This window comes from Stegodyphus dumicola, chromosome 7, assembly GCF_044657685.1.
Source record: "Stegodyphus dumicola isolate Sdum_Otavi_A_Nest chromosome 7, ASM4465768v1".
NCBI classification, from domain to species: Eukaryota; Metazoa; Arthropoda; class Arachnida; order Araneae; family Eresidae; genus Stegodyphus; species Stegodyphus dumicola.
The window spans coordinates 136,449,122-136,473,767 of record NC_140774.1 but is presented as its reverse complement, the minus strand read 5'-3'; the positions used below and the strand labels follow the sequence as shown (position 1 = coordinate 136,473,767).

The following is a 24,646-nucleotide window of genomic DNA, read 5'->3' as shown; positions in this document are numbered from 1 at the left end:
AATTCATTTAGAACTAGAAAACTGAACTTTTCACTATGTTTTATATTGTCACTTCAACCCCAATGGGACACATGTGTCCCAACTAAAAAGACCAGTGGGACACATATGTCCCACCTCCAAAATGGCCCTTACAGTAAATTTTTGCTTATAATTGGGCAGAATATTGCTATTTCTACTTTATTTTACCTAATAAACCCCTAATTTATCTTTTTTTTTTTTAAAGAAAAAACTGGTTGTGAAAGGGTTAATGTACTAAATCTAATCTCAAATTTAAAGCTATTTATAATAAAATCTCTAAATGTAAGCAGTTGCGGATCAGTAAAAGCCTAAAATGAGTAAAACATCTAGGTAGTAAAGGCGTAGCTAGTATACTGAGTAGTGAGAAGACTGAGCAGTAGGAAGACTAAGTAAATACTGGTATGAGAAAATTTAAAAATGCATCATGGGACAAAAGCTGAAAGCCTAAACTACCCCGTGAATGAGTAAATTACCTCCCGGCCGAAAAAAAGGAAATGCAGAAAAAACACAAGAGGTCTACGTATTTAGATTATCTTTACAAAAATATAAATGCCATATTAAAAATTAATCCCGGATCTGTTCAAATTCCTAGCATGCATAGAAAATACAATCACAGAGTCTAAGTGAAGGGTATTTTTAGCAGTTTGTTTCTGAGCTTTGGTTTGAAAATCTAATGTTCTATTTACTATATAGAGTTTAATTTAGATTTTGGATTTAATTGCAGTCAATACAATTCATTCCTCTGCTTTACTTACTTTATTTTGCTTTAGTTTTAAATCTTATTTAAATGCGCCTTTCTGTTTTCGCAAGTAAAAGCTTTCTCTGATACATAATGATTAATTATTTTAAATCCAATGCTGAAATTAATAATGCGTGGTAAGCAAACATATCTTTGACAGCTCACTATTCAAAAGTTTCTGCAGAGCATATACTGCTTATTGATTACTTCAAAGCTAATAAAGTCTACCTGCCAATGAGAGAAGGATGTCTGTATCGCCGTTATATGAGGGGATCGTTATATAAGGATATATTGTATCGCCATTGGCGGTCAGGAAAAGACGATTGTGCAGTTGCCTTTTGGAAGCGCGATGGCATAACATTATGCAATCCACCTCGAGCTGTAATGTACGTGTTTGTCATTCCTTTTAATATTGGATTTAAGTGTAAATATTTTAAAGAGTATCTGTCGAGTGCTTATTATGAAGAAAGGAATTTTACGCTTCCGTTGCAACAATTTATTATGAAAATATGCTCAATAATTTGCATACTCACAGCACAGTAATAGCTGGAAATAACTCAAGAAGAACGTGGACATTTAGAAGTTCTTCCACAGCACATGAAATATGTTGTAATGTTCTTCAAATCACTATCAGGGTAAGCCATAATTCCTAACCCAGCTAACTGCTGAAATTCGCAGCTGATTCAGATCGGAACTTCTCCTTTTTTAGTCAAGGGACCCGTATTAATACCCTGTAACCTGGAAACTTCTGGGAAAGTTGGTTTTAGGGCTTTAAAAAAGTGTTTTTACAAATCTTCCAAAACGTCGCCAAGTTGGCAACAAATTGCCAAATGTTACTTACTTGGAGAAAACAACTGTTGCAAAGTACCAGAGAAGGAGGATATAAGTAGGGGGAAAAGTTTATATTCTCACGTCCTAACTGAGCTCCTTTTACAGTTCTAATGCTGTTGCGTTCAAAACTAAAAGATCTACAATTCTATGAAATTAGTTTTAAATACAAAACATATATCCGCAAATTAAATCAAATATAAAATAAACCCTAAAGTTACAGCTCTAAAAAATAAATAATACAAATAATATAAAAAATAAGAATACAATCATCAAATTTATGAACATAATAATGGATATTTTCTAAACGAAACTCCCTAACTGCACAACTCTAAAATCCTTTCATTTAATATTTCATAGTAAGACAGAAGACACCTCACTGGCTTCGCAATTTAGATATCGTCTAAAATTTTAAAATTTAGATATATACGAAATAAGAAAGTAATTTTGTGATAATGACCAACTAATTCTAAAATATTCAAAGAAAGTGTAATATGAAAATGCTGTATTTTTTTTCAGCATGTGTGTTGGATCATGCAAGCCTGGTTTCATGTTCAGGGATGGTTTCACTGAACTGACAATTCAATGCGTCAGGAGAACTGGTGAATGGACTCCGGATGCATCTTTTCCAGATTGTGAAGGTAAACTGCAACTAAATGAATCTAAAACTTAATTTGTTCTACGGATACCTAGTATGTATTATTAAATAATATTTTTCGAGGCTGTGTGTATAAACTCTAATGCAATAATAAGAGTATTACGAGTAGACTAAAACGTTTTATCTTAATAAAGCTCAATATAAAATGCAGAAATTTGAAGGGATACTAACTAAAATCGATATTTCGTCAAAATTAACTAGGCATGGCTTGAAAATCTGCTCCTAGAAAACAGAACATTCCTACAGCACGATTTCTATTTTGCACAGACAGAGAACTAGCAAAAACCTTTCAAGTGAGGAATTCATCTAACACAATTGTGAACCAACATGGGTTCCAATCCAAAAAATCTTGATCTTGATTGCCATTTTTAGGAACTGCTTCGCTCAGTAGAAGTTGTTTAGTATTTGTCTTGGTGAGGATTAGATTTCACACTTTCGAAAGCATGGAAGAGTAAGGAATTGACCCATTTATACATTGGTTTACTCTACGGTGGGGAAATTACCTTGAGTTGGTGCTTCACATCATATAATATTGGGACAGGCGGATTGCTTTCCCGGGGGGATCATATTTTACTATGTAAAAAATCAGATATTCTAATAACACTCCTATCACAGCTTGCATGAGAAATCATGCTTGCATCTAAAATTCCCTGTAATGGCTTTTGAAGAAACACTCGCTGGAGTTCACGAAAGACCGTAAAACTCTATTATTCTGACTTCTGTCAATATATCTTCAAATGAAAGGGCTCAAACCGATAATATTAAACATCTATGTGAATCAGATATTGTCATAGTTCGTTCACACCATAAATGTAACTAAATCTCTGAGAGTACGAAACTGATATGATTTTTAAGCTATGTCATCCTAGCTAACCTGTGAGATTTGAAGATTTTGACAATATGGCTGAAGATTTTCATAATTTATTTGTTAAAGGAAAGACTAGAGAAGCAGATTAGTTAAAATGGTAACAAAATAATGTTGTCTTATTCCCTTCATATAAAACAAATGTAAATATAGGTATCGCATAAATTGCGCAAGGTTTAAAAATGCAAAAGACGAGTCAAAGCGGTATAAAAATTTAAAATTTCAGTTTTACGTCTTTTTATATGCATTCCGATTTAATGCTAGGAAACAATTTCTGACATAGTCTATCTTCCCGTTCTTGGTCGCTGAAGTTGAAAACTTTTTCTCAAACCTTATGCTTGATTTCGAGATTAGTCTTCAGCATTTCTCTTTTCAGTTCGAAAAAATTATTTGTGGTTTTTTTCACGTTATTGTTTGACTTTTCTGTTCCCATATATATTTGCAAGAGGTGAAGTCACAAGACTCCATAGTCCATTTTCGGTCACCGGCATGAAGTCAGATCTTGCACTCAGGAAATTTCCATGAAACAATGTTGTTGACTTATGGGATACGTGGCAGATAGACCCTGCTGAAACCTCTATTCGCGTCACTCATTTCACCCAGAGCAGGCTCGAAAATCACGAGAAATATCTCGATACACACATCCTATTTTTGTAATAAGTCTTCGCAGTTTCGAAAGAGCTGCTCCTTAGTGAAGCGCTCCATGGCATCTAAACTTAGAAGAAACAAATCCTCAATTAACCTGAACATTAGTAGGTATCAAAATTGAAATTCAATTACATTCGTCAAGCAAAAAATGATGCGCAATCCGAAACCCGTGCTTAAAAAACTGTAGAACTTTGAAGCTCTAAACCGGTCGCGGACACTTAGACGACGAGACACTTGACCGACACCAATTAGCCGACAGGACATTTAGCCGACATGGACACTTAGAATTAGATGAATTTTACTGATAGGTGAAAAAATTATTTCAATATTGAACTTATGGAGAAGTTCAGATTTTTTGTAATTGATAGTTTAAATAATTATTCAAAGAACATAGTACTTTGATTACGTAGTAACGTTATTCAAAGTGCGTGTCAGCAAAACGTCACTTTCGGCTTAATGTCCTGTTGACAAAATGTCTTGACAGTTAAGCGCTTCGTAGCTAAATGTCCTGACTGCTAAATCTCTGTGTCGGCTAAATATCCTGTCGGCTAAGTGTCCTTGTCGTGTAAGTGTCCTTGTCGGCTAAATGTCCTGTCGGCTAACTGTCCGTGTCGGCTAAATGTCTTGTCGGCTAAATGTCCGTGTCGGATAAATGACCTGTCGGCTAAGTGTCCGTGTCGGCTAAATATCCTGTCGGCTAAATGTCCTGTCGGCTAATTGGTGTCGGTTAACTGTCTCGTCGGCTAAGTGTCACGGACCCGTTCTAAACACTATAGAAGAATGAAGGATTTAGAGTATGAAAAGCAATTTACATCAAAGGTGACGCTCTCGTTTATTTCTGTCCAGCAGCGAAGAAGTTAGAAAAAAACCTGTGCTGCTTACCGTTTAAATGCAGTAAACCCTTGCTGAACTCGGGGGTTACGTCATTAATGTATTATGCGTATGGTAAAATCCCGTTGTGCAAAGCTAACGTTCTATGGAAAAAAAATTAGACAACATTCAGATTAAGAAAGTATATGTAATTTGAACAAAATCATCATTTTAAACGTTTTGCGGTAAAAAGGGCTCAATGCCTCTTATAAAGTGTCTTCTTCATTCATCGTTTTCTTCAATCTCTATTGAAAAATTAGGTAGTTCATATACCTCTTTTAACAATTCATTTAACTTCTTTAAAAATAAAGGCACTTTAACTTCTTCTTCATTATGATTGCTTTCACTGTTGGCTGGTATGATAAGATTATCCAGTTCTTCATTCGTAGTTTCTCGATTAGTTCTTTTACAGTTACGCCGTGACGTTCTTTTGCGTACGATTTCTTCGGCTTCATTTTGAACCAATGAAATTCTTTAAAATTGTTACTTTCTGGCCAGAAATGATGTCATCAAGCATTTAGTATTAATAAATGAAGGCTGAATTGAATGTGAGTGAAATTCTAGTGTTGGATAAATCAAATGGAAACAATTAAGATACCGTTTTCCTCAAAATCGTCTTCGGTGAGGGTTTACTGTACTAATAAATGGCAGATATTTTAATAATATATTTTTCCTTCTTATGAAATTAGATCAGTGTTTCTGTTTTCTTTCAAAAGCTATTCTCGATTTGTGCAACTGCTTAGTTGATAACATGGTTTCACATAACGCAACAGTTTTTATGAATTAAATCATCTCACTGCAGGGGAACTGCTTGTATTTGCATTATTCCGAATAAATTCCGCATCATATGTAGTCTGTGAATAGTTTTTAAATATGTCTGCATTTCAGCGGAAATTTTTTTCTCTCTGGAGGAAATCGTATATTCAATAGGCTAGTGAAATAATCGAAGGCACTAATAAGTTGCATATCATTAGAAAGATAACATTTCGAAATAAGGTTTTCCCTTTATTCAAAATAATATTCTGCATTTTTTAGAACTATTATCATACGATAATTTCCATAAGACTTTTGCTCTATGGTATTTTTAGTGATTTTTCATATTTGAATTGGTTTTTTTGTCTATAGTAATAATGTATTCCTGCGTCCTAATGACTCTGCTCGAATTCATTGTTCTCATGTACAATTATTTTGCGAAGTAATATTGCTGCATAAATACAAAAGATTTACATTCCACGAAAAAGTAATGCTTATTTAAGTTAGGTATTAGAGGAGACATACTTTTACAATCTTCAAAACTATGTTAATATTCAAAATTGATTTACATTAGATTTTCAAGTTTTTAAAGTTATAACAAAGTAAATAAACAAACGTTTTGACAGGTTTTTTTGATAATTTTTTCTAAACGCTTTTCTTCACATTCATTAGAATTTAAAATTTAAGCACTGGAAATGAAAATATATTTTTATTCCTAAGTTAAATATACATTAAATGTTGAACTTTTAACCTATTTTATTATATGATAAAGTTTTCAGAAATTTACTGTTTCCCATATTATTCAAGTACAATTAAAATTTATTTTTAAAACAAATTAATTTAGTGTTTTTAAACGTAATTTAATAATTTAATGTTGTGTTTAAACACCTACTTATAAACTAATATTTACTGTTAATTAAACCACTGAAATGTAATAACTTTGCCTTTTTTTTTTCTAACCATGTATTTCTCAGCAAGTTGTAGGCCGCACTGTGAAAACGGGGGGAAATGCATTGGACATAACAAATGTTTGTGCCCTAGAGACTACAGAGGAGACAGGTGTGAATACCGTAAGTAGTTTCAAATTAGTAGTCTTTGTCATTTATAAAAGATATAAGAGTAAACAATTTCGAGGAAAATTGTGGAATATAAATTGCAAGATTTCTTTATTTAATTAAATATCTTACTACTACGAAGCTAAAGTGCATTATGCACCTTTCCCATTAAAGCAAATTTCATATATATTCTTTTCTTAAAAAATTTCTGACTTTCACAAAAGGACTGTCTAAAATCATACCAGTTCTAGTTAATATATTAATGAATTTTAGTTATTAACATATTCAAAATGATCATGAATTATTTTTAATTTGCTGGTAATATTAAACCGCTTATTATTGAAGTAAATGAAGTTTACCCAAATGTTGTAAATGTTGGTTGAAAACTTTTAAAATAAATATATTTTTTAATTAAAAATTTTGAAAACACGAAATGTTTGTTAAAATAAGTAATGCATGTGCAACTACTTTATTTTGCTAATGTCAAGCTATTCTTCTTTTTATTAATTACATTTACTGTTCCATATAACAGTCTAAAGGTTTCAGTTTTATTGTTAATGGTGTTATAATTACAAAACTTTAAATCGGATTTCAATTGCTGTCCTAATGAGCTAGACGTATGGTAAACTGAATTCGCAAATGATGGTATAAAATTTCCCGGAAGGATCAATATTCTTAAGAAGTGAACTAATTATTGCAACAGAAAATGGAAAATATTTCACACAGTACACAGCAGTTAAGATGAATATAAAAATGCATCTATTTATGCTACCAGTAAATAGTATTTTTCAAAATGGAAGTAATCTAATCAATAAGCATTGAAGACTTTTAAATGGATGTGTCAGTATCAAACACAAAATAAAGGTTATAAATATCTAATATCTTATTGCAAGTCTACCACATGTGCAAGTATTATACTTCTGATTCAACTTGATGTCGCTTAACGCAAAAGCAATGAAATATCTTTAAAAATGTTTAGTAAGTATTCTTACAATTATACACTGTAATTCAGATCTGATACATATAAAGTACGAGTTATGTCTTTATAGAATGACGCATACGAACCCTTTAGTATATGAATTATTCCGCTTTTTCATATGAGCATAAGTTACAGTAACTATTGTCTTCGGAAACGTTTAATTATTTAAGTTGAAGTTCTTGCCATCTTTAAGTTCAAATTTTTAATATTGATACCGAAATCGCCTTAAAATTATTCATCAAGATAAAATTTCTCTTAATTTTAATTAAAGATTATTTGGTACTGTTCTCAGGAGCGTATAAGGAAATGTACATATGTATTGCATATACGGATGGATGGATGTGTTCATGTATGTATGTATATATGTAAGTTTGAATGTATATATATATACGTATACACATTTATGCTCACGTGTATACATTCTTACGTTTCTGAATTCAGTCTCGATAACAGAATAGTATTGATTATTTTTCAATCTGCGAAAAAAATGGTAAGTTTGAAATGCAAAGTAGAGTTTTCAAACTTAGTGAATTCATACAATTTCTTTCCACAAAATAAGTATTTCTAATTATAATACATATATGTGGATAAAAAAAGGTTACAAGTATCCGCATTTGAAAAGTTATCATTGTGGAGGGAATATTTTTCTGCGAAATATTCTTATGGCAATATTTTTCTGGAATATCAGTCTGCGAAAAAATGGTAAATTTGAAATGCAAAGTAGAGTTTTTAGATTTAATGAATGCATTATTCCGATAAAATATGTATTTCTAGTTACAATACATAGATGAATGAAAAAGGAGGTTACAAGCATTTGAGAAGTTGTCATTGTGGAGCGGATATTTTATCCTTAGAATGTACACAGATGGCACTAGTTGCCTAGCTGCAGTTGTGCGGGTAGGTAGAGTATGTTCGCATATGCACAGAGCGATTGGAATGGCAAGACGTTTAGAACCACCTTCCTTGGGAGTGCGAGTCGTGTTATCCTGATCGAGTCCTGATCGGAACTTTGTCATCGGAACTTGATTATCCTGATCGGAACTTGGTCATACCATTACTGCCGATCGTTACTGTGCCACTTTACAAGGTTACGCGAAACCATCCGACGCAAACACTCTGGCGTGTTTAATGAAGATATCATCCTCCTGCATGGACAATGCCCGTCTCCGTACTACTCGCCAAACTCAAAAACTGCTGCAAAAGTTTAAGTCTAGAATCACCCCAACCCCATACAGCACAGATTTAGCATCCAGTAACTATTTTCTTTTCTTGAAACTGAAGGAACTTTAATCTGGAATGAAATTCTTTCTCGCCAGTGATGTGAAAATGACTACCGAGAACGGACTCAACGAGCAGGGGCATAATTTCTCCCAAGCCGGGTTAAACATGTTGATCCTGAGTTAAGATAAATGCCTAAATAGATTTGGTGTAAATTAACAGTAGATTTCATTGTAATAGTAGATTTGTGGTAAAATGACAGGTAAGTATGCCTCTTAATTCCCTTTTGTATTTTCTGTCTATTGTTAATAAATAATTTTGCATTACCCTTATAACTTTTTCTTTGATCCACCCTCCTAGCATTAATATTAGCATATCATTCAACAGTTAATACCAAATATCACAAGGAACTTTTATTTTAGACACCTCGAACTGCGACGGTCACGATCGCTTTGCATCAGTTGCCTGGCAGTGCAGAGATGCAGAGAAAGAAACAGTTTGCAATGTCAGTTGCAGGAGTACTCAAAAATTGCAGCCATCTCAACCAACTGTATATACATGTAGTTTAGACGGATCCTGGGAACCAGATTTGAAGCCCATATGCGTTTCAGGTAATACTCATTCATTAATCACACTGAAAATTAACAAAATGTCTTCAACCTCTCGGCCCCTTTCTCTTGATCATGTTTTTGCGTTGCGCTATACAAGCACCACATTCAAAACAGTTATTATAACTATTGCGAAACTAACCAAGCGTTCTTGAAAAAGAAAATATGGGTATGTGGAACAATTAGGGAAACACAAGTTCAACTTATAGGCTGAAAAGGATTGAGCTAAAAAAATAGAAAGCAATATTTTGGGAAAAATTAAATAAACGAGATAAAGAGCCAAAACGTACTTAAAAATATATTTATGAAAAGTATCGAACTGTGATGATCAATAATTATCTTATTAGTACGATATTGAGAAAAATGACAAATGGACAAACATATAACACGTATTTGATAAATAATGCTTTATTCAACTCATTTGTCATTTCAAAGGTAACAATAAAAATTACAAAATTATTGTAAAAAGTATGAGTACATTAAGCAATTGAAAACAGAATTCTCAAAGCCTCTGAATATGACATTCAAGATTCAGGACCTTGAAAAATTGATCTAAATACATACAAGTTACATGATCCTCCAATGATAATTTCTAGTCGCAAGCATGTAATTCACAAACTGATTTGGATTCATATTGTGTGAGGCATATTAATATTTAATGTTTCAAACATCAATATAGCCTAAAACATTACTGTTGTGATTATGTGTACTGATAAACTGTTTTAAATATTTTTAAATAAATGTTATACTCCTTTTTTTAATTTTCTCACACCCTTTAAAAGGAAAAAAAATCGATGTACAAAAAGGTAGTAGTAATTGAAATTGAAATTCATACTTTTCGATCTGGTATGAAAATGTTTAAACTTTGGCAGCTAATGAATAAATAGGACTTCTCTTGCTACTAAATATCTGGATAGCGTATTGAAAAGGATAAATTCCAGTTCTAGGTCATAATTTGAATTCGAATTTTATTCCTTCTACTCACTTCGACTGTCCCAGTTACTTGCAAACGGATTCTCGCAAATTATGAGCATAGACTACCAGCTGAGATAATTGAAGTCGATCTAAAAATAGCACGGTGGTCAAATTGAAGGACAGCTGACATGCAAGTAGAAGCTAAGCCGCCATTGGAAAATACTGGCAAGAATCATTGAACCATGTAAAAGCCCAATGTTAAGCAGGCAGCGTCGATCTAAGGAGACATCAGAGGATTCATCTCTTTTGATTACCTATTATCAACTGTTCGACACGTAATTAGGCACCAAGGGCGTATAAAATTCTTTGATAGGCCACTCAGAGAACGAGGTTTACACTCACGATGTCCATTGTCTCAGCTATCCTTCACCTATGCACGCTGGTAAGTGTGTTTGATGTGGTGCTGGAAACCTTCGATCCAGAATTTCACTGACTTCGGAAGGATTTTATTTCAACGATTAGTCCCGATTCAAAATAAGGCACAAAGGACATCTCTTGGTGTCATTCAGAACAGAGATTAGATATTTACTACCATACGGCGCAACAAAAGTAAGTTGCAATCTAGGATGCATTGCATTTTACAGTCAGACCCATCTGGCTTTCATCCATCTTACTCTTACAGCGTGGTGCTTCGACGGTATTCTATACTGTGTCTTGTTGCTCTTACTTTCCAGGCTGTTTTTACAAGACAATGACCAGCTGCCTACGATAAATGAGTCTACTGATTGTAGTCCTATTTCTCAATCGTATGGAACACCAAATCTCTTCTCAAGAAACAGGTTTGGGGGTTTGATGGCAAGGTGCCTCAGAGCGTTCCTGGATGTAGCTAAATCACAATTGGAAAGCGTTTGTCAAAACATCCGACGACATCACAGGTCATTGCTATTATTCAATGACAAGCCGGATAACAGATTAACTTATTCGCTAAATTCCTGGAAAAAACATTCAGTTCATCTGAAATTTTAATAATTTACTCTTGTATACATATTCGTTTACGTTTGAAGCAGAAATACATTGTGTTAAATTAGCATCTCGACAATTAAACCTCAATATCAGAGTTAGCTATAAACTTGAGCTTCATAATTTGCTCCTTCAATCCGTCCTTTAACGATAACACAAAAAGTACTGAATGTCGAGCCATTCAACAGGCTACTAGATCAAGGTTCATGAATTGAGAAAAAGGACATGCCTAGTTAGTGCTATGAATTGCATACTAAATAAAATTTGCAGCTTATTTTTACTATGTGTGGAGACGAGAGTGCATGTATTTACATTAGTCATGAAAGATCAGCTTTGTGCTGAATGTAATTACCTTGCGGAAAGAAGAGATGTAGGAGTAAGAAACGGCGAAATTTATAAAATATTATGCAATATATATATATGAAGGGAAAGGGAGAGAAAGCGAACAAATTTCGGGACAGAAAAAGAAATGTGGTAGCTGAAAATCATACTAGTGAGCAATAGGGAGAGGAAATGCAGGGAAACGTGATGTTACGCAATTAATATATGTGACCCTAATGCAGTGTCTCACTGGGATAAACCTTTTTTTGATGCACAACTACTTTTATATTTTGGTTTCTGTTGTTTTTTATGTCTGAGAATGCATTTGGGATTTTAAATTTTAAGAATGTATTAAAAATGCACTTTTTGTCATAATATTGATAATGAATATTTTCAAAGTAAGAAAAATCAAAGTTTCATTTTAGGAAAACGTTACAGTTTTCAAATTACTGTAATTTTATATAATAAAACATTCATGCTCTTTTTTCTATTTGAAACATATGTTAGCGAACATATTTTTCACATCACGAAATTGTCGTTTACATAGTATCACCTAAAAATCACATGTACCTAAAAAATACCATGTATTTGTCTCTTGGAACAGAATTATGTTAAATTAATTTTCGCTATCATAAGCTTTGGTCTTGATTAAAAAGTCGATGTTCGTCTTATTGCATTTTATAACAGAACAATGTATTACATATTTTAGAAAATTAGCATTTAACTTTCATAAATTTTGAATGAACTGAAATTAGTAAAAAATATTATACATATCTGTTTAAAATGTATCATATCCCGATGGAACTGTATCGTCTTCCTCTCCCCCTGAGTCATGTTATCCATATGTTCAGAAACTCACGTCAGATACTTCGAAATCTCATAGAGAAATATTAAATATCAGGGAAAATAATATAAACTTCTGACCTTCAACATGTATCATGCAATGGCAAAGGCATCCCTCCTAAAGAGATGAAGCCAGACAATTTTAAATAAAAACAAATCATTATTTTCTAAACATAGTTGAATTTTTATTACTATTTCTATACCTAATTTTATCTATATAACAGAAATCACATCAAATTAGACTTAAAACCAAAGCAAATTAAGCTAATGCACCTGATCATAATTATTATAAAAAATGACACACAAAAAAAATCACTAGAAAATTAAATGTTGGTGTGTTGGTGTATTTAATTATGGCAAAGCACACGAGGGCTATCTGCCTAAGGGGAGGGATGCCTTTCGTGGAGGATTTTCTAAGGGAAACTGGCTCGTATACACGTTACACATGGGGAAAACCACGAAAACGCCCATGCAGCCAGCCCGTTCGCGGGATTCGAACCTCGGAGCGAACTACCAGTGTTCAGCGACTTTACCGCTCGGCCGCTGGTGGGCCAGAAAATTAAATGAATTTTATAAAAAGAAAAAAAAATCTGAAAACTTTCAAATTTTAAATTACGCCCAAAGCAGCGTTTTATTACTCACGTTTATGTAAACTGCATAGATATTTTTGGGAATTGTATGCAGTTGTTTTTTCGTGCTACTCATTCTTGCAGTATATACTTTACTTTTAGTTTGTATTCTTCACTGTTATAATACATGTATATAAATGACACATGTATATCCACGACTTTTAATGGTTGCTTTCCTGCGAAAATCTTGAGCAATCCGATGTTTCTGTTTCTTATGTTTCCCTAGTTTCGGGTTCTCGGCCTAAGTGTTAAAATGCTTTTCGGGATTTTTTTCTACTGATTTGATAATTATGCTGTTTATTTACTTAATTTTCAAGAAATCTGCTCTTCCTATCAAGGCACCGAAGTTGTTAGAAGCCCAACAGTACCTGCTATATAAGTAGCCATGTTTGATCTTCAAGTGTCCGTCAGTTCTGAGTTAGTTCACAGTGCGATTAAAAGATTTAATTTAAACGAATTTTAAACAATTTTGTGATGTGATAGGTATGTCTTAATTCTCACTGAGCAAATCAAATCTGGCATTTTTGATGCATACCGTCATTTTGGAATAAACTCTTAATTTTTCCTGCATGTAATTAATTAAAGAGACTACCACGAACTCTAGCTCGCAACAGTATTGCTACGAATTTTGTATAATGTAACATGCAATGTCTTGAAAAGATCAAAAATTCTTGAAGACAGTGAAATAACGTTACACGAGAAAGTCTATTTAACATTGCTGTAAATGGCGGTACTATTCTGTTTTGAAGGCCGTAAACAATTTGCAGCGAAAATGTATGCGCAAAAGCGCCAAATCTAGCAAACGCGCCCATTTAACAGCGCGCCAAATCTAGCGCACGCGCTGATTTCAGATTGCGTAAGTTTATATAGTTCTGTATTTCTTAAGACGCCATTGAAATACTAGTTTCATTTTTAAATCCTTTTTTGATTAAAATTTTTTTGATATCTTATGGATTTAATAATTTGGGAATTACCCATGACGAAAAGTCGGCAATAGAATTTTGGGTAAAGTGCAGAATCATTCACTGCTTGACGCGTTTTTAAGAATTGCACATACTCGGAATCCATGTGCACATCGACCTATTTTCACTTAAAAAAAAAAAACCTAGAATTGCACAAAAATGGCACTGCGCACATCCTTGACTTTATCTATGTACACATCGACCTATTTTCACTTAAAAAGTAAAAGAAAATTGACAAAAATCCAATTGTTTTTACCCTTGTAAAAAGCGGCAAACAAATAAGTGAGCGATTCTGCACTTTACCGAGAATATTTTCAAAGAAAAGGCATCATTCATTATAGAAAATTATCTTTGAACAACCAACGAGATGAAATTATGCTTTAGCGATAAGTCGGTAGCGAAATAGCGATGCAAGCATCCATTCAATTATGTTTAGCAATTTTTATATAAATTATAATAATGATCTGAAATAGTTATTTACTCTTTTGCTTCCCTTCAGTAATGTTTAGCCTTTTGCATATAAATTATAATAATAAAAAAGTATTATATGAAATTAACCTTTCACCTAAATTAAAACATGAATCTTAGATAGTTATTTACTATTATACTTCCTTTCTTGCGTTATTGTTACCGCAATTATTTTTGGCAGCATTGGCATCAACAATAGTTTGGCGATTTTTTACGGCCCTTGAAATCGAATAGTATCTATTTCGCTAATTTGGCGAGATATCCGCAAGTTAGCTATGGTTTTGATAACTAATTTTTGTCTCCAAATTTTTGTCTCCAATTTAGCAAGAAATCGCCAAAGTCGATAAACTTTGGCGATTCGATAAACTTTGCCATTTTAGTCCGATCCCTGTGTTATTGTAATTGGTACTGTAATTGACTACTGTACGTAACTGTAACCATATCCGGTCCTTAGATTAAATTTTAACCTATATATGCCTTCCATTATTATTTAGAGAAATTTCGAAAAATGTTATTTCAAGAAATGGAAAGTACTAGAACTCCTCGGAGTATTATATAAGAATTGTATGAAAATACGAAATATTTTGTAATATCTAAGAGAGTATCCGCTCTCAATTTCTAGTTCAGAGTCGACTTGAAAGTACTGAGATATCTCCACGCGAGCTTCGCTCTTTAGAGGCGTTTTTTTTTTTTTTTTTTTTTTTTTTTTTTTTTTTGCTTTGTGTTTACCTTTGTTAGTAGTTTGAAATGGTAACTACAGATTGTGCTCTTTTGTACTGAGAAGAACTGTACGAGTATTCTGTAAACAGTTCCAAAACTAAAATATTTCTTTTGGGAAAATAAATTTTATCAAACTATCATCGTGCTAAACATCGTACTAAAATCAAACTAGCTATATTCTGTGTGCATTCAATTCATAACGAATTCATAATTCATAACGAACCCGTATGTAAGCAACAATATTACTGTTCGACCTATTTTTGTTGAAAACGTGACTCTTACTAAAGAATTAATTTCACTCGTACTACGAAACTACGTTGACTACAACAGTATTTTCAAAGTATCGTGATTTTTTTAATAGCACTCAATCAATACTCGTTTCCATCTGACACAATGGATACGTTAAATTGCTTTCTCTAAAATTTTATATAATTTCTCTAAGATTAAATATGCTATTAAAGTGTTGTCAAGCAGAAGTGATTTTAGATTGCTGATTAAATACTACATCAAACATGAGTGAGCCTTGGGACAAAGTTTCAAAATTAATCCTCTTATTTATGAAGTGTAATTTGTGGCTGCTATCAAAATTAGTAAAATTTAGATCTTTATTTATTTACTACAAACTCATCAATAATGAAAACGTAATTTATTATCCTTAAATAAGAAGCAATTAAAGTCATTTATAGTAGGAAAGTCGTTAATAGTAAATTTGATTCCAGTTAGCTAAGAAGATTGATCGATTTTATAAATTATTCTTAACGAAATCTCGGAAAAATTACTGAAATTAGGATTAAAAGGATTAAGAGAAATGTATACTCGTATTTTAGGAAGAAGATAAATTTATAAATCTACAAATTAATTCAAAAGTTCATTTGCACTAGCTTGTTCATAATTATTTAAATTAATATTTAATTAATTCATAATTATTTAAATGCTCATTTCTTTAGGGAAAAGAAACAAAAAAAAAAAAAAAAACTAGACGAAACTGGAATCCATTAAAGTCTATAACACTGGTTTTCAATCTCTTTAGCTTCATGTTTCACTAAGATAATAGAAACGATAATTCTCTAAAATAATAGAAAAGACATATTGTTAGGTTATTTCTAATTAACTTTAAAAACTAATTTTTGAATGACTCATCACCTCACCTCAGTTAGAAGTCTAGAATTCTATGATCTTAAAAAAGAGAAAAAACTTAAAATTTCATTGACATTAAGTCTTGTAAGTACAACTATAACAACATTTTTTTACTTGGTACTTGCAAAGCTTTCTAAGCACAAGCGCTTGCAAATTCAAGAAAATATTCATCGAAATGCGTTTTGCAGAAAAGTTGGCATTTCGCAAAATAAACTCTTTCACTGGTGTGTTACAAAAGCTCTCTCTCTTTCTCTAAATTACATTTTCTCCAGTATTTGAACTCCATTTTATTTGCGTTCTGGTGCGGCTGATGGAAGGTGTACAAGATACAGGAAGTAAATAACAAAAAATAAACGTGTTATCTAAAATAAACTTCAGAATGTCTTATTTTCTTTCATTCCGATGTGCTTCAGTTATTAATTATGTTTTTGCACATGTTTGTCCAGATGTTTAAAAGGGTGTATCGTAAATTAAGATACAATTCTTTTGCATAGTGCATAATGTTTTAAATAAATTTACAGAAGTTTAGAAACGAAAAATTTATTCTTAGAGATGTTGATGATAACAGCTGCACTTGAAAAAAAGAGAGGGAAATGAAGAAGAAAAAAAAAAGCAAACGATTTGTTAACTACTAATATCACAATACTAATTTGAAATAATAATACTAATTTTAGAAATTAATACAAATAATATGAAAGGTGAGTGCAGAAGTTTTACTATTCTGTTAATGTGACAAAAAACAGGAAGGAAACCGATGTGGAAATTTTCTCTCCAAAGCTAATTTAATACTTTTTATTCATATTCACTGCATTCTATACTGAATTGCATGTAATACTTACTTCTCCTTTTACTTTTCATGTAAACGTTTTTATGTTTATCTTTGTATTACTTAGTGTTTGTTTTCCCAGACACAGCTATTAGTAGCCTCAAGGCGTTCTCAATCATGGCTTTCCTATCATGAAGTTTTGTGTGCTAACTAAGTATATTTATTCATGTATGCTAGGAAAACAAAAGCAAAGTAAAGCATACTAATTAAAACTATAACTGATTTTGAAACGCTCATTTAGATGCAATAGCATTAAGCAGTTAATAAAAATTTTATTTTGGTAAATAAAATAAGGGAAAATATTTAATAATGCTATCCCTCTCTAGGAGTCAGTTTAGCAATTCATAAAAATGAGTAAACACAAATGCAGTAGGAGTTATGAATCATAAATATACAAATACTAATAAAATGGTATACTTACAAACAATTAATTTAAACAAAAAACGAGAAAGTTGAAAATATAAATATTACACAGCAGCAAAAAAATAGAACTCAAAATTTCTATAATTTTTAAAATCAAACACACACGCAAAGTTAAAGGAAAAACAGAAATCAAAGGGCAATGAAGCTACATATATGTTACATTAGCGGACGGGATAGCCCTCGTGTGCTTTGCCATAATTAAATACCCACACACACATTAGCGGACGGAGTTTTGTCAAATAACATTAGCTGCGTTTATGATCGCTCGAATTGCCTCTCGAATAACGTTTTGAATATTTATTAACTAGATAAATATCCAAAAATTTTCATAAATTTATAAGCTGCATTATATGCGGATACAACGTTGCAACTCACTGTTAATGAGCAATTTTAAAATAAATACATTTTTAAATTCAACTCTAAAAATAGCGTTGTTATCAATTTTTTTTTTCTACTTACCTGAGCGGTTCAAGTCCTTTTTTTATTTAAGTTTAATTAAATTATATTTTGCCTCAAAATTAAAAAAGGAAGATATATATTTGCATATTAGCATCTTCCTCTGATATCCAGAAAAAAGAAGCGTTTGCTGAAGGAAGCTCTACGTTTATAAATTTGTAAGGCAATTATTTACTATTACTGATCTACAGAGTGATTCTAAACTGTTTTTACAAATTGAGAGTGTTGATAGTACCCATCCAGACGAGCAATAATTACCATAAAATATAGGGTCGCATTCCACTCTGAGAGGCAGAAATGAGGAAAGTAGAAACCCATCGAGGAAGAATAAGGAGGCTATCTCCTAAGGATTACTAAGAATTAACCGTATGCAGATTTGTACTGTGAACAAGCAGTATTTTGCTCTTAATTGGTACCGGAGAAAGCCAATCAAAGCAAACGGTGTTCTTGAAAACAGCACAACATCATCGCTTCAAGTATTACTCAGTAACATCGTCCGAAACTTTTCGTGAATACTATAGGTTTGGGCTTCCCTGTTCCGAGAACTAGCTCACTACAGGTCGACTCTGCCTTCGGGCACGTCGTGGAGGTTCAACCTCCACTATTACCCTCCAGCAGAGCCGCGCACCACCTGGATACGTCACCAGGCAGCACCGGTCGTCAATTGCTCCTGCCAGTCGCTCGGGCGAGCCCGTCGCAGCGGGACATTACCCAGCGACCCCGGGGGAAATCCCCACGGGTTACTAGCACCACGCCGCGCTAGGAGGTGCCAGACTCCGAGGCCGGCCAATAAGTGACCTTTCCCAGAGCCTTCAGAACCACCAAGTTCATAAATTTTATACCCCCCGTGGCCGAGACTGCCTAGGTACAGATCCTAGCCAGTAGCTTCGCAGAGTTCTCTACGTCGATCCCCGGGGGGGAATTCGTGAATACTATGGCGGAGTACACGCAAGAGGAATTGACAAATATTCAGCTCACATACGGTGAAACAAAAGGGAATGGGCGCGAAGGACGAAGATCGACGGACAGCAATTTCCCACTCGTCGAATTCCAAGGCATCCAGCCTTTTGCAGTGTTGATTCGAAGAATGAGAGAAACCAGTTCATTTGCCATCTCAAAGAGCAATGCAGGACGTTCCCGAAACGTACGAACGCCAGAAATGGAAGAGCGAGTTGTTGGCATTTTGAGCACTTTCTGTGAGTTTTTCACTAAACAATAAATCTGATTGCACAACGTCTCGTTCATTCGCTTTCCCAACACTCTTGTAAGTTCAGGTTGGGATTCTAATATTCCTCTTTTCTGCATCTCAGAGTGGAATGCGACCCCATGTACTATGGTAGTTATTGGTTTGAATGGGTACTATCCCGCCTCTTAATTTGTAAGAATAATTCAGAATCACCCTGTATAACTCCAGCAGTATTAAAGATACAGCCAAAAGTATTCCAACCAAAATAAATTCTGTAAATATAGTACCGTAGTGCGATATCATCGAAGTACGAGGACTCGAAAAATTTAAATTCAAAATACAAAATGCTGGTCTTTAGATGTCGCTTTAAAATCAAGCGATGATTTTTCCTTAAATCAATAGAATTAACTCTGATCTGTAGAATTCTCGGGCTTCATGCAATTCTTTTAGAAATTTAGTAACTCTAAATCAATATCCAAAATAAGTTTTAAATTACTCAGACTTCAAAAATAACCATAGGAAATAGTTATTTACATAATAGTTTTATCACTGTGGCTATTATTACTTAAAATATTATGACACAGACCTGTAAAATTAATGTAATGAAATATATTGAATATCCTAATTGATGACTGAGTATACTAAACTACTTAATTGATAGCTGAGTATATTAACGAAGTATGATTAGCAAAGTTAATATAACCAAATTATAATTTTCTTCTCATTTTCGGCCCACCAGCGGCCGAGCGGTAAAATCGCTGAACACTGGTAGTTCGATCCGAGGTTCGAATCCCGCGAACGGGCTGGCTGCATGGGCGGCGTTTTCGTGGTTTTCCCCATGTGTAACGTGTATACGAGCCAGTTTCCCATAGAGCGTCCTCCACGAAGGCATCCCTTCCCTTAGGCAGATAGCCCTAGTGTGCTTTGCCGTATTCTTAATACACCACCTTCTCATTTTCGACCCACCATTGCTTGAGCGGTAAAATCGCTAAACACTAGTAGTTCAATCCCGACGAATAGGCTGACTGCATCGGAGTTTTCGTGGTTTTTCCTATGTGTAACGTATACACGAGCTAGTTTTCCTTAAAACGTCCTTAACGAAGGCATCTCTTCCCTTAGGCTGATGACCCTCGAGTGCTTTGCCATAGTTAAATAAAACAAACCAAACCATCTTCTCATTTTCCTTGTAAAATGCACTCGGTATTGATACGTTTCCAATTATTTCATACATTAGTTTTCTGAGGGTGGAACAAAAAGGGGATATATTTTTATGGGTTTCCTGAGACTCACAAATAGTTCTGATTTTTGATAAATCGGATAATAATCGCTAATGGCAACTATGTTTCAGGAATGGGTGTGAAAAGATTCTTAAAAGTTTTTTTCACAATTCTAAATTTTTAGCTTTAAAACATACTAATTAAAGGATTTAGACACTTAAAGCAACTGAATTGTTTAACGGTTTTTGAAATGTCAGATTTTGGTGTAAAGCTTAGCGATTCTGCAAAGATCACATTGCCTCTACTTGAGCTGTTGCTTATGGTAGCAAACACAAATATTAAACTTTCTCAAACTATAATTTAACTGAATAATTATTTATACATGTATATATATATATATATATATATATATATATATATATGCAAATTTTCTTCACATAAATCCAAATTGAAGAGAATGTAAAATATCTGAGGAATGGATATATATTTAATATAGTACAAAATAAGAAACAAATATATACTAGTTTATCTATTGTTTAGTAATAATTTGAAATAAATATAAATAAATTAAGTAGAAATAATAATAGATTAATTATTCGAAATAAATGTAAATAAATGTTTGTATTAATTAATGTTATCATCTATTCGGAATATAAGTAAACTCATTAAATCTTCAAATTATAATCACGCTTTATTTTATGTCATGTGAAATATCTTATAATAGAAATTGGAACGGTCGGATGAGGTCTTACGAAACGTTATCTACGTAACTCTGTAACCCAAAGTTATTTTATCTTCAGTTATTTTGAGAAAAGGTCATGTTGGCAAAATATTTATGTATGAGAAGACAAGTGATGAATGATATCAATATTAAATGAGATAAATACAAGTTTGTGCAAGTAGCACTGCAGGAAAATTTAAATGTAATATATATAAATTAAGCGCAGGAAAAATTTATGAACTTAATAGAGGGTAAGCTAAATATTCAAGAATTATAGGATCAAAGAGGAAATACTTTAAAAAACGCTAATAATATTTTGCTTCCAGTGTTCGTTTATTTACTGTAAAATTTGTTTTCTAGAACTGCGTGAAAAAAATGAATTTACGCAGATTTATTAAATTATGACTTACACTAAATGATTAAATCGCAATCCTAATGTAAATTAATCGGATAATATTTAAAGGAAAAAAAATTATAAATTCTTCGAAAGACGTATATATTTCATTTTCAGTATAAAAAGGTTTCAAAAGTATTTTTGTGTTGTAATCTAATAAGATAGGTATTTCATGTTTCCATTTGTATTGAAAATTATGTAATAACAATATTAATCTTGAATATTATTTATCAACAAATTTTAGCCATTTTTAAAATAGGTTAAGTTAATTTCCTTCCTTACGTTTTGTTCTCGAAAATTCCAACTAATAGGGCTTTCGTTTTGCTTCATAATAATATTATAGCTTGCTTAACTACCCTATCTATCTTCTGATCGATAAATTCTGAGTCTCTGGAACTTTAAGTGGCACTTCAAAATGCTCTAAAAATTTCTAGAAGCACGTTTATTAACACTTAGACTGCGAAACTGCATAAACAAGAGATGTAAAATATCTGTGATGAAAATTCTTGGCGTTTAATATTCTTGTTTCTCTAGCATTATTTCCGAAGTATCTTCCTAATATTCTAAAAGGTTTAGTTTAATAAAAATACGGACGAACGAGGACAAACTGAATACAGAGTTCTGTAATATATTTAACCTTGAGTTTATTTCTAATTTTTCTTGTAATAATTTCTGAAAGAAATAGAAGTTCTACTGCATCATAATGAAAAAGTATGAGAGACTATTTTCTACTATATTATTTGAATAATTAATGCTGTTGGACTTCAGATAAATCCTTAAATTTAATTACAGTATCTAACTTTTAATAAATCAAGCTAGCACACATAATTAGATTTCCTTGGAAAAAATATTGCTTTTTTTGAACCATTTAGATTTATATTAACGTATTGGTCTATGAAAGGGCTATACCTAGTAGATTATGTGTTTTGAGACAGGAAAAGCGAAACTTCAGCTTCGCCCTCACAAGGATTCAAACCTCGTATCGTCTAATTATTAGTTGGATGTGATAAACAGCTGTACTATGAAAATACGCATGTAGAAAAAGGATAATTCCTTTTTTCTTGCCCCGTAGATGAGGGAAAGTGTTCGAGATACGAAATCCAATGGAACACTTTTAGTCACCTTTGTCTTTTCAAGGAAATGTTCCACGGATTTCAAAATACTAACTGTTTGGTTGTGTCCAAGTGAAAATAATAATAATAATAATAATAATAATAATAATAATAATAATAATGAATAAGTCTTCCGTACTTTTAGAGAGGTCAGCTACACAGTTCACCCATTGATGCTCTCCATGCCCGGCAGGAGTCTCGGGTTAGATTAGAGGAATCATTAGACTCATTGCACACTGCACTTTTCAGAGACTCCCCAGGCCCAGGGCGAAGGATTAAAAATTCCTTCCAATACACGTAACATGTGGAACTTGTTGAAGCTCATTAAATATACTGATCATCAAAATTGCTATCCGTCAAAGAAGGCTTTGACACCAGCTCTGCTATCGGCTCCCGTAAAGCAGGAATTGTGATCCTTATCCCGCTCCACAGGCCACAGAAACCCAGGCTACTGTATCTTGTACCCCCAGAGTTGAGATTGTCAGAGAGCAGATCTTAACCAGTACAATAAGCGATCGGACGCGGAAGGGAGGAGAATATAGATTTCAGTTTGGTTGTGTGCTTAACTGACACACTGAAATAAAAACATTTTCATTATAAATCTACAAAGCTCACTGCTAACAGTACCAAAAACAAATTCATAAGCGATAATAAAACGCATATAAACCATCATTTAGATAACTTTCGGCGATAAGTATATATTGTCTTCATTACGCGAAGATCTTGCTAGCGATAATAGTGTCTAGTGCTGAAATGGAGAGTCTGTCTAGTATTGAAATTTGAGAGTCTGAGAGCGTTCTCTGTGTACTTCCTCTATCTAGAACATTTTGCAGACTGAATTAGTCACACATTTACGTCTTTAATATTTCCTCTTTATATGACTGTTGGTCATCCCGCTGAAATCTGTGCGTTTTGATAACAGACACATTAAGGATCTTTAAAATCCTCTATGTCATAAATTTATGATTCTTGTAACACCATGTGGAGTGAATAGTCAACAAGTTATTACTTCTGTAATATCAGAGTATGTCGTCATATACCTCAAAATGTTACGACTGTCTGATGTCAGCTAAACTGTGACGACGGAACCTTAGACATGTATTACTTCTCTTTGTACGTTCCCCCGGAGTTCTTTAGAATTTTTGAAGAGAGAAACTTTAAGATAGCAATTTTGCCGTAGCCGAGCTTACAACCATTGATGTTCTAGTTGCAAACGTGAAGAGCTAACCCGTTTTACCACAAAAGCACTCACAGGAGATTTATTTCTCACGAATAGAAATATTTTTACTGTTTAAGGTAAGAACCTTTCTTTTATAAATATATTCACTAAAATGTTTTGTCATACCTTGCATTTCTGACAGATAAATAATTTTTCAAAATTATTAAAAGAAGCGTACAGGCATTTTATTTCAGTCGTTTTACAAAAAATCATTTCAGTCTTCTTCGACAAAAGGTATTTTATTATTACTTAGATTAAAGTTTGACTATTGCTTCTAGAGTAAATTTTAAGCGTAATATATGTTAATTATACAGCGATGAAAGAAGTAAAATTCTTGCTACCTTAATCGTTTATTTAATAATATAATTAATTCAGTACCTATTTAAAACAAATTAGTGTTTTTTCCCAACACTTTCGTCATAAATACGGAGAGCACTGGCTAAGCAGAAGGACTAAAGTATGTATCTTTTGAGCTTAGAGGAAATTAAAACCTCTGTTTTTTTTATATGAACACTTAGTGGCCTATCCGCTCAGCCAATCGAAATGGAATTTCAAATATTGTTATTTGAAGATTTGCGTTCAAGAATGCCTTTAGAAAACAGAGCTATCACGGTTATGGTAATTGAAAAATGTGGAAATTTTCAAATGGCAACACTCAGTGTTTTTCGTACCAAACTAATCAGCACATTGAAAAACCGTAAGTGATAACCATAAATAATGATACAGTATGACGAATATTACCAGCATAAAAATTTGCAAAGAAGAACATTGCAAAGTACCAGTGACAACACAAGAGAGTACAGAGGAAAAAAAAACTTTTATTGGAATTATAAGTTAT

At 32.9% G+C, this 24,646-nt stretch overlaps 1 protein-coding gene across 3 annotated transcripts in view; it reads left to right on the top strand.

The window, feature by feature from the left end:
• LOC118189478 (hemocytin-like) overlaps window positions 1-24,646 on the top strand; it is a 728,690-nt gene that overhangs the window by 178,452 nt on the left and 525,592 nt on the right. For all 3 annotated transcript variants that reach the window (XM_085820839.1, XM_085820840.1, XM_085820838.1), the window contains exons 15-17: window positions 2,105-2,226; window positions 6,354-6,449; window positions 9,054-9,242. In XM_085820839.1, coding sequence (XP_085676965.1) covers window positions 2,105-2,226; window positions 6,354-6,449; window positions 9,054-9,242 — 407 coding nt within the window. The remainder of the gene's footprint in view (window positions 1-2,104; window positions 2,227-6,353; window positions 6,450-9,053; window positions 9,243-24,646) is intronic.